The sequence below is a fragment of the Idiotropiscis lumnitzeri genome, chromosome 1 (genome assembly GCF_059441095.1).
Source record: "Idiotropiscis lumnitzeri isolate Australia: NSW breed Sydney's pygmy pipehorse chromosome 1, RoL_Ilum_1.0, whole genome shotgun sequence".
Classification (NCBI taxonomy): domain Eukaryota; kingdom Metazoa; phylum Chordata; class Actinopteri; order Syngnathiformes; family Syngnathidae; genus Idiotropiscis; species Idiotropiscis lumnitzeri.
The window spans coordinates 26,485,317-26,503,198 of NC_142391.1; the positions used below are offsets into that span (position 1 = coordinate 26,485,317).

At 41.5% G+C, this 17,882-nt stretch overlaps 1 protein-coding gene across 4 annotated transcripts in view; it reads right to left on the minus strand.

Moving 5' to 3' along the window:
* Positions 1 to 491: 491 nt before the first annotated feature.
* kiaa0825 (KIAA0825 ortholog) overlaps positions 492 to 17,882 on the minus strand; it is a 114,473-nt gene continuing 97,082 nt past the window's right edge. For all 4 annotated transcript variants that reach the window (XM_088292213.1, XM_088292195.1, XM_088292204.1 and 1 more), the window contains exon 23: positions 492 to 1,278. In XM_088292213.1, coding sequence (XP_088148339.1) covers positions 1,095 to 1,278 — 184 coding nt within the window. In that variant the 3' untranslated portion in view covers positions 492 to 1,094. The remainder of the gene's footprint in view (positions 1,279 to 17,882) is intronic.

Consider the following 17,882-nt stretch of genomic DNA (forward strand, 5'->3'; position numbering starts at 1 on the left):
CCTTGTAAAAAATAAATAAATAAATAAAATGAATCTGACAAAACGGTGGAATGTTGTTTTTGCATGCCGTAGTTATATGATTTAAAACTTTATTTTGTTTTTGTACAGAAACCTTAACTGGGCCGCTCGTTTCTCAGAATCAAGCCCCACACAAAGCATCTATTGCGCATGCACAACTTTGGTCTTCTTGAGTGAGCATCCACACATTTATTAGAAGCATTTGAAAAGATTTGCGTGCTCATTTATCGAGTGCAATGCTTTGATCAAGAAGACGACAAAGCCACTGAATTCAAGGCAGACCTTGAAGCAAAGAAAATGACGGTATTGAAAACGGATAGACGTAGCTAAATAAGCTAGCTGAAATTAATGCATACGATAATGCAACTCTTGCATAGGCCCTTTATCTTATCCTTAGGATATGTATCAGGGACGGACATAATGCAATTTATTGCTGGTTTTGACTGAACAAATGACTATAAATGACAAAAATGGGTTTTTCAATAAAATTGCACTTTATTTCTATTTTGCATTCTTTCTATTTGTTCTCTTTCTCTCACCCATGTATGTACAACATAATATGTACTTAAAAAAAGTTCAGTAATCTCATTACATTAAAAATACTCTTGGGTTGCACTATAGTGACAGACATTACAGCGTCAGGTAGATTTTGGAACGGGTTGCAATCAAACCACACCATCTCTCTTCCCAACCGTATATATATATTTTTTTTCAGCAAACAAGAAAAAAAAAGTATGCTGACACCAACATCTTTACACACACACTGCCTGAGAAAAAATAAAAAAAGGCTCCCATGATCACACAGTCCCATCTTGTCTCGGGCAAACAAATGCGCCTTCTCCATTTCCCAGAACTGATGTGCTCCAAAAAGATGAAATGTGACTGATGTGGTGCGGAGAAGAAGAGACACATTAAGTCGGAAGCAAACTCTTGTTTGTTGTCACACAATGCACATGCATACTGTAGACACCGACACAGTCCACACAACACACAGACACACACTCTAATACCTTGAGATCCGCGAGTGTTACAACTAAATATTTACAACGCGATAAAAATTCCAACTGCTCGGACTGTTATTGGGCAGCAGTTTTATCGGATGGTTGCGACCCCCCTTGGGTCCGCTCAGCCGTCTTTTCATCTGCTTCACGAGACTCCTGCAGTCCCGCGTCGCAGTGACAAACAAAATAGGCTCTTTGGAGTTCTTCTACCATCATTTTCTCCTCGTCTTCCAGCTCTGCACCAAGCTGCATCTCCCACCTGGAAACATAAAATGTGAAAGGTTACGGCCAGGACATGAAAAGAAAGTCATCTTCTGACCTCCAGGTTTGGGTAGAACTGCAGATGCCAAATAATGACCTAAAAATGTTCTCTCTCTCTCTCACACTCTCTTGCACCTAGTTCCGACTAAAAAAAAAACAAAAAGATAAAAATAATAACACTTCTTGGATCTTCAACTGCAACATATTCTTTCCAGAATTATTAGCATTGAGGATAATTGTCAACATCTGTAAGGTCAAGTGACTTCCTGTACCATATTTTTCGGACTACAAGGTGCACTTATAATCCTTTACTTTTCTCAAAAATCAACAGTGAGCCTTATGCAAGGATGTTGAATGGAAGTGGAATGAAGTTTGACTTATTTGGTGTACCGGTTTATTTCCCTTAATGTACAGTAATGTGACTTATAACCTGGTGCACCCTAGATATCCCCCCACAAAAAAATAGACTTCATTTAGAGTGCACCTTATAATCTGGGGCATTTTACACTCTGACAAATACTCTACTCCTATGAGTTTTGTAGCGTTAAATACCTCACAATTCATCTTGTGACTTCATATAATCAATAAAACACTAGTCATTCCATTCCGTTAGCAGCCCGACATGAGCGTGTCAAAACACTGCTTCTATGATTTTTAGTATCATGAGCTGTTCCTTTCCTTTTCCGTGCTTTTCTCTTCCCATCATTCGGTTACAACTTGACCTTGATGTCATCTGTTCAAAGATTCCAATTTTACAATTGTTGCAAATTCTTTTCGATGCTTTCCGACAACGTGAAATAGGGCTTTCCTACAACTCACTGCAGACTGAAGACTAATAAATGCAATCTTCTCCAATGGCTAAGTCAGTCGCAGGATCTCAGCCCGACAGAGAATGAGTTTCGCTAAATAAAGACAAAGATTATTTGCTTATAAAATGTAGCAGATAGATGCCAACCGCCAACATATTTAGAGGCTTTTTTTTTTTAGAATTCCAAGTTAGACGACTTTAGGTGCTTCCCCGCACCACCAGTATTTTCTTCTCCAAAATGCTCCAAAAGGGAAAAGCAGTGATGGTTTCTGGTATGTGCAATGTGTGCGGCTGCACAGGGCTGAATTTTTGTTTGTGTCTGTACACTTCTTATTCAGGGTGGTGGTTGAAAACTTCAACAGAGAGACATCAAGGTTGGTCATGTTGTTGTTCATCCACTCTGAGTATTTCAATGGAGTCACTTGACTAGTGACTGCGGTCAATCAAATCCATATGGATGCCTTTGAGTTTTCACATCGTACTCCATCCACAGCAGAATTATGCCCGTCTGACTGCAAATGATTGCATTTTCATTGCAATCTCACCGTCTCCTTTTATCCCGCCCCGCCTCCTTCGCCAATTCCTGTTTCATATTGTTGCATTCTGTGTGCGGCGAGGAAGGAAGGAAGGGGTGACCCATGCATGACTACATCACGCACATGCAAAGCGTGTAGACTCCGCCCGCCTCTGTCACAGAGTGCATTTGGCCACAACAGGCAGTCTCTTGCCATTGTCACGGTTGTAATTGCCACCTGTAAGGGGGAGGGTCTGTTTATGTAAATATACGACACGACTCTCTTCCCTGAACAAGTGGCTCTAATTCCTCTTCTGTTTTTTGTTTCACAGCAGACACACTATCAAACAAATGGAGATGAGATAAAACTGAGAGAATGCTGATGGGGGGGGGAGCTTTACAGGTTGACAAAGTGCAACTTGGAATATCTATTTAGTTAGAAAATATTAATAATAATATACACAGACAAACAAAAGAACACAAAATCCTACAGTGGAAAGGTAGCGGAGATTTGTTTGAGCATTGGCAGCACATAAAGGAGTGAGTGAGAACGGAAGCAAGACAAGAAGGTACGCTCTAGCTTTTTCAATGTTTAATTTTCAAATAGGATTAAGCAGAATGACATTTAGCTGAAGGTTACAGGCTCAGCATTGTCTTAGCTGATATTGATATGCAGGAGGCGCCCTGCTTGTCACCAGGACAAACACTGTTGATGAATGAGAAGCCTTTCCCCAGGAGGGTGTTAAGTGCAAATTTGAAATGAGCGAGAGGCAAAGGTGGGGAGCGAGGAAAAAGAAACGGCACCCACAGCTCGAGACTGAATTACCATGATAGTTGCCATGTACAGCGTCACAAGATAATGTTGCCCAAAGTGCAAATTGTTCCCTTAAGTATGGCTTGTGTATTGAAAACGAGAGAAAAATAATCATAAACACATAATAGGTGACTTGACGAGCGTATCAAATTTCAACAACTGCAACACAAGGCAGGCTGTTGGAAATGCATAAATAGACTCAAGTTGACAAGAACTTCATCCTCATTTCGCAAAGTTTCCCCTGGAATTTACATCTTAATAAGGGGAGTCTCACTCTCTAATTCTTATGGGCGCTCCTCATTTTTCATGCATTAATACTGGAGTTGCTGACTTAACGATTCCTCTGAATACAGAATAGGACACACATATTAAGACTCATATATTTACAGGATTGATGCCATGGGAGATTGTCTTTGAGTGTGAAGAATAGGCTGCCATGCATGTCCTACAGTGAGTGTCACCATGTCAATGCCTTTACATCACACCAAGATTGAGTTTATCTGATCATCAGAAGTGATCTCCAAAAAGAGCACACGCCGTAACCTGAGATGAATTGACAATCAGCAGAAAAAGATGCAACTTTAATGATTTTGTAACATAGAGGTTGAAAATATATGTGGTCAAACAATGAGAAAACGGGTAAAACCTAGAAATATAAAATAGAAAACTATTGGGCGCGCTTGCTTAAATTTTAATTAAACTTTTTAAGACATGGTAGTTAAAAACCAAAATACTACATTATTAACAATGATAAAATCAACGTGCATGAAGAGGTTTTTGTAAAGATGATGACCAATTTTTAAAAGGGTTCAATCAATCACGGCAGGAGATGTTACGGGGTGAGTGAAATGTTGTTCTTTGTGAGATGTGCAGTAGTTGTGACAGAGGAGTTGAATCAAGCAGTACGGGTGGCAGCACGACATCAGTGAGATTGGCTGACTTTATCAACATAAAACAAGACACATTGTGCACCTTTGTGGAGAAGAAGAAAGAAGAGTGAGACGATGAAGAAGGAGACGAATAAGCCCATAATAAGGTAAGCGGATTTGAATAGTAAATTAGCCAGCTAACAATCTTTAAATAAATCGCTGTCATTAGCATCTCTCCCACGACAGCGTTATTTTTTATTTTATTTCTTTTTGCATGGCCGACAATAAGTACCGCACTCTGGCTAAAACACCGCTTCAAAAAGTACGCCTGCCTCATAAAAAAACGAACATCAACCAGACAAGGTGTTGCACACAAACAATGAACCAACCAATGAAAAACTCAGCATAGCTAAACAGGATACACATGTTCTCCAATGGACAAATGCTCAAAAACCAAAGGAGGAGAAGCAGCAACAAAAAAAAACAGACAAAAAGTACGTTGGTAAAATGTAAGCGAGCATGAAGACGAAGTGCCTGAACAATCATGATATTCAGCAGCATGCGGTTCCCTCTGCAGCTGTCACAAGGCTCGGGGTGCCTTCTCTATTTCTACGGGTGTGTGTTGGATACGTTTGCGCTGAGCTGGATGCCCTGCCCGACTGCCACTGGGACGGCTGTTTGTTTAAAAGGCTCGCCTGTCAAACAGAGAGCGCTAGCGACAGCCAGACACAGGCCTAAATGACTCTGACAGCAGCCCTAATCAGAGGCTTCGCACATTGCCACAGGGCCTGGAGGATCCATCATAACCCAAGCCTAAATATTTAAAGTGCTAAACTTTCCAAAGGTCACAGGCTTTTCCATGCATGCCAGGGCGACATGTGTCACAGCGGTAGGACGAGGGGAAAGCAAGCGACCGAGAGAGCGAGAGAGAAAGAGAATATGATTAAATGGCTTTTTCTCACAATTTTAACCCTTGTGAAGATCCCCATTTAGATCATCGTAGGTTAATCTTAGCAAATGGTGGTCGTGAGGTTACACATCTCATTTAGGGTTGCAGCTTTGGGTGAGTGTGACATATAAATTTGACAAGTATATTTCTATTTAAAAACTAGAATGACATTCAAAAGAGGACTCACCAAGGCCAGACAATTATGCCAATTAGTGGTCGACTCTTGTTTTCTAGTTTTCTCTTATTCTGCAACAAAATGACTTCTTCTGAAATTGAGCGTGGATCAAAATGGTTAAATTGCTCGGTTAAAAGTAACCCAAATTGGCTGAAAGAGCTGTGTTGGGTCCAAAAGGCACTCAGCCAATGCCGGCTTATTTATACCCAGCACAATGGGTCAAGGTTTTGATCCAGCATGGGGGGAAAAAAAACAAACCATTTCGATGAGCTAAAGCTACTAAAAAAACAGATTAGCAAGTTATCGGTACAGCTGTTGTTAATAATAATTTAAAAAAATCATTTTTATTATCAGTAGTATAAAGAAGAAGCAAGTTTCTCCTGTCAGGGGTTGCCATGGTAAGTCACCTAAATTATATGACTGACACAGAATCCAAAGAGTTACCAACATAGCCATGAGGCTGGCAAAAATATTTTTCATGAAACGTACAAAAAAATGTACTTGAAATTTGGTATACAAACAAAAGTGTCAAACTGGCAGCCCATCCAAACACAATTTGCTGGGTCCAAACAATGAAACGGATGTGTATCGAGAGAAATAGTCTTGGAACTTTTCTGACACACCTCATACGCACACAAAAAAAAATCCATGCAAAAAATACTTAAAACTTTGGAAGTCATAAACTGGGGCTGAAAACATTTGGCGTGTGCCTGAGTGGGTATCCACAATTTTATTTGTAGTCGTTCCGGTCTGGTCAGGCAAACCTTAATCCACCATTAATGAATTTCAACGACGACATCCCAACCGAAGCGTGGCAAATACGAGCAGCTAATTTTAGTTGAAAGTTCAGAGAGTAGGTATTACAATGACTTGTGCAGTGTGCCTGCGTGTGTGCATCTTCTTCAGACTGAGCGTGACCGTGTTAAGTCCATACTACCTCATTTCACGCTCTTACACTTGGCCTTTGGTGGAACACTTCCACAGGCAACATTGAAGTGTAGTCGCAGCCCGCTGTGCACTTTTGCACCCAGGTGTCCAAAAGTGGAGCGCATGGGAATAAATCATTGCAAGGGAGTTGAGAGAACAGCCAACCATGAGGTCCCAGAGGCTCGGACCTTGGTCATCTTTTATTTGTTTACGCTTAAACTAGACAGATGTGTGATGTGACCAAACACAAAGTCATACGTATTTTAGCCTGCTATGATGTAGTTAGCTCACTCCTCACGTGGCCCTCATTTTCCATGCCGCGCAACTCCAAAAAGATGTCATTTACGTGGACGGTCCGAGCGGAAAGACTAAGCAAAAACTGTTGTTGGAGAGGTCTGCTGTGGTCTGCCCAGGTTTCAAAGCGAACATGGTGAAGTGGCATTTAGCTGTTATGCTGCACGAAGTTGAATGAGCCGCCAGCAGAAGTGAAGTCAGCCCCAAGTGTAAAAGCTTTTAAATCCATGTTAAAACCAGTTTTCTTCTGACAATTCCTTTGATAATGCTCTTTTAACCATTCCAAATCAATTTCACTGACAGTCATCTTTTCATTTGCTTTTGAATAATTTGTAAATGTGTTTAAATCATTTCAGAATTCTTCGTAAGCTACTTTTGTGTTCTATGCTTTTTCCTTTGCATGTCTTGAGCTTTTGCTTTGAAAATGCTTTTAGATGTTGTGCTTTTTGATAGGGTGAAGCACATTGAATTTCTTTTTGTATGAAATGTGCAATATAAATACAACTGCCTCGCCTTGGCCTTAATTGCTTATTTGCCATTAGTTGTATAATTCGTGCTAGCGTAACATTGATGAGTGATGAATTAGTCTGCGCTACCTTACATTAAAAGAATACAAAGAAAATGCTCTTTGGAACCAAACAGACATCAGTAACAAAAAGGATGAAAAGCAATAAAGAGAGAGAGATTATCTTTTTGTTTGGAAATGGATTGCGTACATTGGACTCCAGTTCGCTTGTGTGTAAACGACAAGTTCACAATACAGGGCAAAGGAACACCTCTTTGACTCGATTTCTATTGGAAAGCAAACATCTAATTCGATTTAGATATGTGCCTGTGCCAGGATATGAGACGGAGGCAGATTGTAAGTGACAGCCATTGGACAGCTGGCTGGATTTGAATATTGACGAGACAGAGACTTGACAGAAGGGATTATGCTCTACCTTCTGATTTAGTAGCCACTGCACTGATCCATTGTATTGTCAGCTCAAGTCACTGTCAGGTCTACAGTATATCCATGCACTGATGCCACTCAGTATTAGAGCCCACCTGGGATCCTTCCCAATGCAAAGTGATGGCCACTCAAAAGCGACAACACATAGACCCAATCGACATGGACAACAGCAAATCTATTTCCGAGTAGGCAGCAAAAAAAAAAAGAAATATTCTTGGGGTTTGATAATCTTTTCATTCTGCATGGCTGACTAAAGTAAGTCAGATGTTTACTTTTCTCTTCTCATGGCGCTGATCCTTGACAGACAGTATTTACTTGTCACAGATCATTTCGAATTTCAAACTTGAGCAGGTGATTTAAGGAGACGGGATGTAATGAAAAGTTTGGGTTTGTCAAAATGTAGACTTGGGGCACGCATGATTAATGGATAGCACAATACATAAAATGTGAGTAGATTTTTACAATACAATACAATGCAACTTTATTTATATAGCATATTTCAAAACAGCCACCCCCCAAAAAAGCATCCATCTTAACAGCCTTTTCCCCACATAAGTCATGTTGACATGAGAACAAAAGCATACATTAGTAAAGCCATTAATTGGGAAACCAAATTGAATTTGGCTTTTTAAGAGGCGCGTTTCTTGTACTTTTAATAATTTTTTGGGGGTACTTTGTCTTTGAATTTTAAACCTTATACTATTCCATTTGCATTTTCTTTTAATCATTATTTTCATAAACATCACAGTTCTGGTAAAAATGTTCATTTGAACACATTTCCAGTTGAGTGTGAGAGTGTGTTCATGATTACATTATAATAATGAGCCTGAGAAATAATTGCATATGGCCATTATAGGCTCACTAGAACAACAAACCTCATGCTGTCTAATGGAATAGCACAATTTGCTTTTTGCTATCGAGTTTGTTTTGATTTCTTTGACAGGATGGGAATGGTTTTTAAATGTTAAAGCACGTGTGTTATTCATGTATCAATGATGTTCATTCTACAACATACCTCCTACCTGATTAGATCACGCAAATTTATTTGTGTATCCGATGGTGATGTTGAGGATTAGTAGCTAAGTAGCTAGACGCTAATCATTATAAATAATGTAACAAATTCCTAATTCTGAGGAAATTAGTGCATATTTGAATGTGTGGCAGGTCAACATTTCTCATGCAAGATTCCAGTCTATTATTTAGTGTCATGTGTATTATGAGCACACAATTCAAAGCCCTCAGTCTGCATGCTTGCAGCTCCTTGTCTATTCTCCGCAGTCATCCAGAGGGAAGTTTGTGTAAATTTGCAGGGGCTTAATTACTGAATAATTTAGACCATGCTGCAAATTAATGTAGACATTTCCATATTAATGTGTTTGCCGACCCATTCCACATGTGTTTGTGCTGTGGACGGGAGTGTAGCAATTATCACAGCACATCATAGCAGTTGTGCCGGTATTTCAGACATCATTAGGTTGCCCGTCCGCCCCTGTGTGACTGTGAGCGCTCGTCGATTGGACACACTTTGTGATGCTCCTCAAATGGGCTGACTATGGCTCTGTGGGTAAGCTAGATCAAATACAGCTCTGGGAGAGGAAAAAAAAAATGGGGGAAGGCGCTTGTCTCTGACAAGGTGGGGCCCAATTTGGAGGCATTGCTGCTGCTTCAGATGATGGCACAAATAGACACGCATGCGCTGTCCGATGGTGAGTTTCGCACACCTGCATGCGGCTGCTCCACTTGGACAGTTTTGTGTTGCACGTGTCCCTCGCGGTTGACAGCTCTCTACTTCTCATCTAGACTCTTGACTATGTGACGCTTGTTAGGAGTTCAGCTGAGCAGCTCGCCACTTTTCAAAGAAACGGCAGGCAAGAGGAGAGGGCGACCTAGAGGCTATTTTGGGTGTGTGTGTGTTACTTGAAAATGATCCCAACAAGGCCTTTCCTGAAGGAAGCCAAACACCGTGCCACCTTTCAACTGATTCCGAAAGGAACCACTAACACCCCTGAAGTTATACTTATTGCAATTTGAAGATTTTCTGGGTGGGGGGAACTCCAGTTCTAAAGTTAGAACAAACTTCGAAACCCTTGAAGCACCGCCACGCATGATGTCCCCAGAGATGGTCTCCGTTATTTTCCAAACAAAGCAGAGATAGTCCACACTTCATAGACATTTTGTGGGAAATGTTGTCGTCATTTCAAAATACAAAGTAGGAAGGTCTTACTCAAAATACAGACGGTTTCTGCAAATCAGCTTGACCTGTATGTGTTTTGGTGTGAAATCTTGTAAAATGTCATTCATTTTCGAAAGCACCACTTGTCATTTCTGTGTTGGGGCTTATCTCAGGTGACTTTGTGTGAGAAGCCAGGTACACCTTGGACTGTGTGATAATTGCAGGTCACAATCCAACCGATGTACAACAACATTGAAATTTCATTTTCATTTTTCTCTAATTCACACACACACACACACACACACACACTGCACTGCTCCAACTCTCGTTCCAAAATAAGTAATCCACAGCAGGTAGTGCTCTACTACAACATGACTTTTTGCAGATTTGGAATGGCATGCATGACAAACAGAACTTTAATAATAACATTTTGCGTGAATTGATTTTTGTGAAGAAAAAAAAACACAAAAGTTCTTGCACGATGTTGTTCAGCGTTTTTGTGCCACCCTAGATTGGTATTTTTTTACACAAGACAGCCCTTTACGCTGGGAAAAAAATAAAACATGTGGTTATTTGGTTGTTTGTTTCAAACACTTTGTTGTCAAATAGTGGATCTTTGATACTTACATTGAGAAAGGTATTATGAAAAACCGTATATTCGCACCTATTTTACAAAAATGCAAATTCTTTGACCATATTTATTATTTTTGTCATAACATTTGGTTACAAAGTGTGTAGTCCGAAATTTTGAATTTTTCCAGGAACACCCCCATCCACCACCGCCGCGCAGTCGCCTTAAAAAATCCAATACAGTACAACTTTATTTATATAGCACGTTTCACAACTGACCACAGTAGTCCACTTTTGCCCGAAACGGGCTGTCATGTCCACCAGAAACAAAGTAAAAATGCTAACAAGCACATTTTTGGAATATGGGAAGAAGCAGTTAAGCTCACGCAGCACAGGGAGTACCCCCCTCCCCTCTCGTAGGATTCACATGGCAAAATAAAAAGTAAAAACTGTTCAAAATTTCTTCAAGAGAAACTTTTGTGGTTGTTGCCTCTCCACACACTCAACATGTGCCTTCAATCCTCCAGTCCAACAATCTTCTGCTTGCACAAGATCTGCAGGTCCCCAAACTATTTTGGAGACAGTTAATTAGAGCTTCCTTTAACATCTCATCTCCCTCCGTGTCGCGCGTGTCTGCATTTGGGTCTACTCCTTTAAACTTTGTCACCAAATGCATAAAATATCAGCCATGAATTAATGAACAAAGATGATACAGATAAACAGTCAGTAACTTTGAGATTGTGCCCTCTGCGCGCACCATATAAGCACAAACAGTGAGAACAAGCACTCGTACAATCTCCCCACTGAACCGTGTACAGAGGGGAGAAAAAATGTTCATTGTGATTTCACCCCAGTGTTCTACCAGGAAATAGGATATTACTTATTCAGCACCTTGCCTTTGTTATTTGTGCATATATAAACTGTCAAAACTACTAAGGAGCGTTGAGGGTTGAGAAACTGCGACTTGCTCTCAGACAAAGGCCTCGCTCTCGAACATTGATCCGGCAAAACTTCTGTTCAAAGCTCGCCACATATTTCCATAGCCACTATGAATACATTGCATATTGCACAATGTTGAACTTTACTTTTTGCGTGCAGTTGGGTTTGAACGTGTCAAAATGAATCGATTAATCGACAGCTAATCAATCGACAGATATTGTAATCATAGAATAATCCTTTGGAGCCACTGTTTAACTTCAAGTTGTCTCGATCCTGTGATTTCAGCCTCTGGACAGTAATGATCTGATTTATGTAGTCCTTTGTGAAAGACTGATTATCTTGTATGTATAATGAAAATAAGACATTTGCAGGACTGATTGGCAAGTCCGCCTCACAGTACAGAGGTGCAGGGTTCGATTCTGGCTCCAACCTTCCTGAGTGGACTTTGCATATTCTCCCCGTGCCTGTGTGTATTTTCTCCTGGTACTGCGGTTTCCTCCCACATTCCAAAGACATGCGTGGCAGCTTGATTAAACACGCTAAATTGTCCCTGGGTATGATTGCGAGTGTGAGTGGTTGTTCGTCTTTGTGTCCCCTGCAATTGGCTGGCAACCAGTTCAGGGTGTACCTCGCCAACTCTCCGAAGAAAGCTAGGATAGGCTCCATAACGCCCGCGACCCTTGTGAGGACAAGCGGCTCCGATAATGGATGCATGGATCCTTTTACTCGAAATCTACCTTGCGATTGGCTGGTGACCAGTCCATGGTGCACCTCGCCCAAAAGTCAGCTAGGAAAAACTGCAGATCACCGTAACACTAATGACAACAAGCCGTCTAGAAAATGAATGGGAGGAGGGCTTGTTTGAGCCATACAGACACGGGCAATTTGTTGGTGCGCGCCAAACAGAGCTGCATGTTGGCTGAAAATAGCTCTAAGTGGTCAAATAGTGAAGTGAAACGAGGGTCAATAATTGGGTGAAGCAGGTTTTGTATATGGGGCTGTATTTAGCCTCCTTTCATAATAACATTATTAGCAATGGGCCCCTGTGGTTTGTGTGGGCCTGCACTGTACTGATTAGTCCATTCAGACATTGATCTCACCTTGTTTTGTGTGCGCGTGTGTGTGGCAGCGCTATTGTGTATCAGATCAGGGCCTGGTTCTCATAATATTTCAAACGGTTAATTTTCCGCCATGCTAATGGCGGTTGTAGAGGGTTAAGGAGATAAATAAAACCTCGCTGTCACCTTATTTAATATCAAATGCCACTTAATTATTGCTGTACGTGTTTTCAAACACTTTGCATAATTTATTGTTCTGCTCCTTCCTAATCTCCAGATCCTATCACATGCTCTACTTTAGCCGCTCTTTGCTTATAATAACAAAGTCATAATGCGCCCTCTCTCTCGCACTCTTTCTTTCTCTTTCTTGCTGCCAGCAGCAGTGTGACAGAGATAAGCAAGGCGGTGAAAAGACATTTTAAGTTGTGCTTCACCTTGTAAGGATTTGATGCTGTGTTGTCAGCTCAGGAAAACATGCGCGCAAGAAACCTCAGGCAATGCTGCATACAAGCATTGTGTAGCTCTTTGAGCAACGTGACATCGCCATTGATGAGCGCACAGCAAGAAAAGGAGGCATAACGTGGGTCCATAAGGTATGCTCTATGCAAAGTACACAGCGTGTCAAGAGCTTTTCAGGCTGGATTGGAATTTGTTCCACACTCTGAGTGAAGCACTAAGATGTCGGAGGGAACCCGGCACATTAGTGACATTAATGTAGCAGCAAGGCGTAGGTCGTAAAGAAGGCAGGTGAGGCTGACTGCTTTACATGCCGGGGCTGCAATCAGCAACATTAAATGTCAAAGCACATCAGTCGTCTTCCCTCTGTAGTTATACTTTGTCAAAAGGTGGAGCTTTCAAATAACATTGGCATGAAAGCAGGGTGCACGCATACCGACAACTTGGCCAGATTTGAGCATTTCCCATCCCTGACGAGCAGTGTCGGCAATCTCCTTTTATTATGAGCGATTAGGAGAGATCGAGGGGTGTGTTAAGAGAGATTACACCTCCGGTTTGAATAATAAATTCTTAGGTGTGTGGTTGAATTCAGTTGAACCATGGACCCAGTTTTTAAGACAATAGAAAGGACAACGGGTTGAGTTTGCAAATGCAAATAAGATAACGATTAGTCTACCTTTGACTATTTCTTCTTCTACTACAATACTTTATTTTTAGTGGTGGACAAAATGAAGCTTCATGAAGCACTTGATCATTTTTTTACTCTTCTAGAAGACACTCTTGGGTTAAAGATTTAGAATGTAATCAACTTTTAAACTTTAAACCAACAGCACCAGCTAGATGAGTGAAAAAAAAAAGAATAAAACAAAACAAAGCAAGTGTTTCATGAAACTTCAATTTCCCATCCTTGTTCTCCAGCAGTCTGGGTGCCGTGGGACACCATGCTACCTCTCTCAGGTCAATCTTGGTACTAAAAGAGAAATTGTTTTATGCAGCGTGTGAGATGTCGGTCATCTCAAGTAAACCACACAAGACAAGCGTGATTAGTAAGTACCTCACCATTCTGGGGTCTCTCACTTTAAAGAAAAACATGTTTAGCCTTCAATATTTCAACCGTATTGTAATGTAACTCTCATGTAGTTCAAATCTAATATTGATTAGATTTTCATCCAATTTCCAACTAAATAAAACCACACAGGACATTCTACCACCCACAAAAGCACAGCAATACAGCGCTCGTCTCATTGTCATCAATTCACCCTTCCTATCTCTTTACATTCAGACAGCGTCATGCGGCACACAGCTGCAGCTCCCGAGAGGACTGATAACGTAATTGTCTGCCATTACATTGTATCAGACGACAGATCGGCTGTAATTTCAAATAATCTGTTGATTCTGACTCATTAACATTTATATCAACCAGGAACAAGTAATGAGCTAGTTTTGCTGCAGCTTTCAGAAACGTGCGTGGATTTATCAGAAACGTATGCCTGCACAAAATATACACACATCATCCTGACATTGCCGCCACCAATACAAGAGTAGAATCAATGCCTTTACAAAGATAATGTTTTTGATATTGTATCATTGTGGTTTTAATATTTTGTTGTTTAAATTTGATGCTGCATGAACAACAAGCACACAAACACTCTGCTTGCAAAGTGATTCGTGTTTAGTGAAAGTCCACCACCTGCTCATTAAATCTTTATTAATACTGGTCAAACGTTTCATTCAGTTGCCGTCCACGTCTGATTATCCTGACATGTTTTTCTGCTTGCATTACCGTACATTATGGATGTATGAAAAAAAGTGTGGCAGCGAGACAAGTATGCATTTCTCACAGCATCTCAGATGGCGCGGATTAGGATGAATTAAGATGTTGCGTGCATAGCTATGAAGATGTATGTGTGTGGTTTAATGTGACATTCCCACGGACACAGTTGTTACCTTAGGAAAGTAATGGATGGGAGGAACATGCAGTTGTGCATCTTCTCTTTGGGCCCTCCATCCTGCGCCAGTCGATGGGACCAGACAGGCCTGGGCTTAGTTTATCACATAGATCTCACAGGGAGATATGTGTCAATAGGAAGACGGTGCTTTTGAATATTCACTCGCGTGTTTTGAACTCAATAAAGACGTGATGAATTAAAGAGGTAAAAGTCAGCGAAGTTTGCATGTTGCTTGTTGGCTGACTTTTCTTAAGATGGTGACCATGACCTGGCTTTAATTAATCTTTATTGAAGCGCTTTTCCTCTGAAGGAAAACCTTTTGTGGGTAAGCCGCCAAGATACTGTTGAGACTATGAATATCCCAAAAGTCTGGAAACAAGAATCCCACTATTATTAAAAGAAAAAGATTTTGGGTCATGACTGGACTTCACAAGCGCCCCTTGACCACGGCGACATGTTTAAATGGGATTTGTTTTTTTTTTGCAATAAGATTGTTTGATAAATTACAGGCTGCTTCATGTTCATAATAAAGTGGGGCCTGTGACGATAATATCACATTGTATAGCCCATAATTACTAGAAAGCAGATTGCTTGGCCTCAGAAAACCATCAATCATACACAGTACAGCAATTCAAAACATATTCCCGATAGAGAAACGTCAAGATATTGAGATCGAGTGTTTGAAATGTCAGGGCAAAGGAAAGCAAGGCGTTGCGCAGTTACATAATGATTATTGCAAAACTTTCTCCCCGTCACTCCGTGTGGCTGTAATATGCAGTGGATGGCCATGGGGGTTCATTAGTGAGAACAGGCTGCTGTTGAAAAGCTCCAGTTTCACCTCTGATCCCAGCTAATGTGATTTGGACCTGAGACTGGTAGTGGAGAGATTAGATGCTGGCTCACCTCAGGGTGGGAACCAGACAAGCACACATGCATCAATGTTGCTTACTTTTAGACTCATCGTCCTGTAACATCTTATTTGCTCCTAAGCATCCGCAAAAAACTGGTGGATGTATTGTAGAACACACTTGCCGGCTAATTACTGCTGACGGAATAATTATGTTTCCGTGGCTGTCTGTTCGTTTCTTGCCTCAAATAGCTGTTACTGAAGATGCCTTTGCATTTGAGGCGGGATTCTGCAGTTGCCAAAAAGTGTGCAGAAACCGGAGAACCCGGAGGAAACCCACGCAGGCATGGGGAGAACATGCAAATTCAGCACAGGAAGGCCGGAGCCGTAATTGAACCCACGAGCTCTGCACTGTGAGGCCATCGTGCTAACCAGTCACCCACCGTGCCACATATATATATATATATATATATACAATTGTCTTAGAAGGACTGCAGTGACCAAGATCAGTCACTGTAGACAAGTGTGTAAGCATTCTCCTTTGGCTTCCCCTCACGACTCTTACCACAGACACAGTCCTGTTTCTTTCATTTCATTTTCATTAATTCTAGGCTCTCTCTGACCATTCCTAACCTCCATCCTAACAGAGCCTCCGCTTCCTTCAACACCTCCTCCATTATATCCCAGCCTCCTTCCCTTCATTCACTCCTCTCTCTCCACTCTCATTAGGTCATAGTTGTGGTGATTTGTCAGTGTGGCTGTGTTGATTAATAGGTAGATGGAGCCCCTATATTAGGAGGCTGTCAGCAGGGGCTCCAGGGAGCCAGGGCCGACCCGCTGAGCTCCCTCACCACCCAGGTGGCCCCATTGGGGCTAAATGAGCTGTGAAGGGTCCCGGCTATGCCCGCCTGCTCCACACTAAGACGTTACGCACAAACACACATGGACATAGACAAAAAAAAAAGCACAAGGCACAAGCACATACGGGCATACTCACACGTTTCTACTCTGAGATGCAGGCTGGCTCACACACTCAACGGCCAGGCTCTCGCTGCCACGCATCCCTGCGTTCCCACATGATTTGTCACACTCCATCAATGGACAATAAGTTACTGCCACTCTAGCCTGTCAATGGGCCTTGTCTTCAGCAGACCCCCTCCATGGTGTCTCCCAACCCGGAGTAGAGGGAGGATGTGGGTGGGGTTACTTAACAGAGAAAGTGAACATGTGCTGTGGTGTTGAAATATGAGGTAGGAAAAAAAAATGAAGAAATGTACATTACAGAGAATAGAGCACTTTGTGTTGTAGGCAGCTGTAAATAATGTGCAACGTGATATAATGCTACAGTGATGCTTCAATTTAGATTGGTGACCCCTTTATCTTTATCTCCGTGCATTAAGTATTAGGGTGCCCTTAAGCAAGGCAATTACGTCCCTCAATTTGCTACATGTGCACTGGAAAACTGCCCGCGGCTCTAATGTGTCAGTGTAGATGTCAATATATGCATTCACTACAGTATGGTGCTTCTCTGTATTGTTGTTGGTGAGCTGGATGGACCCTGGACTGGTTCCAAGCCAATCACAGGAATCGTATGACAAACAACCACTCTGACGTGTTATATTTGGAATATGGGTGGAAGCCGCAGTTGAGGTTCGGAACTGCGAACCTCAGAACGCTTGAGTTCAAACTGTTTGTTCTTCTGCATAATTGTGTTACAATTAATTTCAATAACAACAATGTACACTTCAGAACAAATAGCTGGGGATTACAGATTTTGATTTTATGGCGTATTTTTTTGTGGTGCAAGACAAAAATCAGTTAAGGTCAGAAAATTCTCAACGTTGCCATCTAGCATTGCACGCTAGAGCAGCTGTTGGGCAGCCATTACTGGTGGCTGGCTGGCCCTCATTATCACAGCTTACTTCATCACATACTCTACATTATCAACGTATCTTTAGACAGATGGGATGGAGCCTCCAGCAAAATGACAGAGTCGCCGGTATGAAGTGATTCCTTGGAAAGGCTCCTCAACGAATAGGTCAACACATATCGTCCACCGCAATTAGATCATCTGTGATTTACACATGATTGGGCATCTGGAGGATAAAAAAAAAGTGCTATGGTTCATCAGAAAATGCTATTTAATTGTACCGAGAGCAATGCATAATAATTGCATTTGAAGTGATTATAGTCATTATGAAGTCGTTATTTTCGAGAAGGTTGAACTCATGAAAAGGCGGCTGCATACACGGGTTGAATAGACAGCTGTTACTGAAGATGTAAGTAACAGGCAGCCCCATCACGTTTG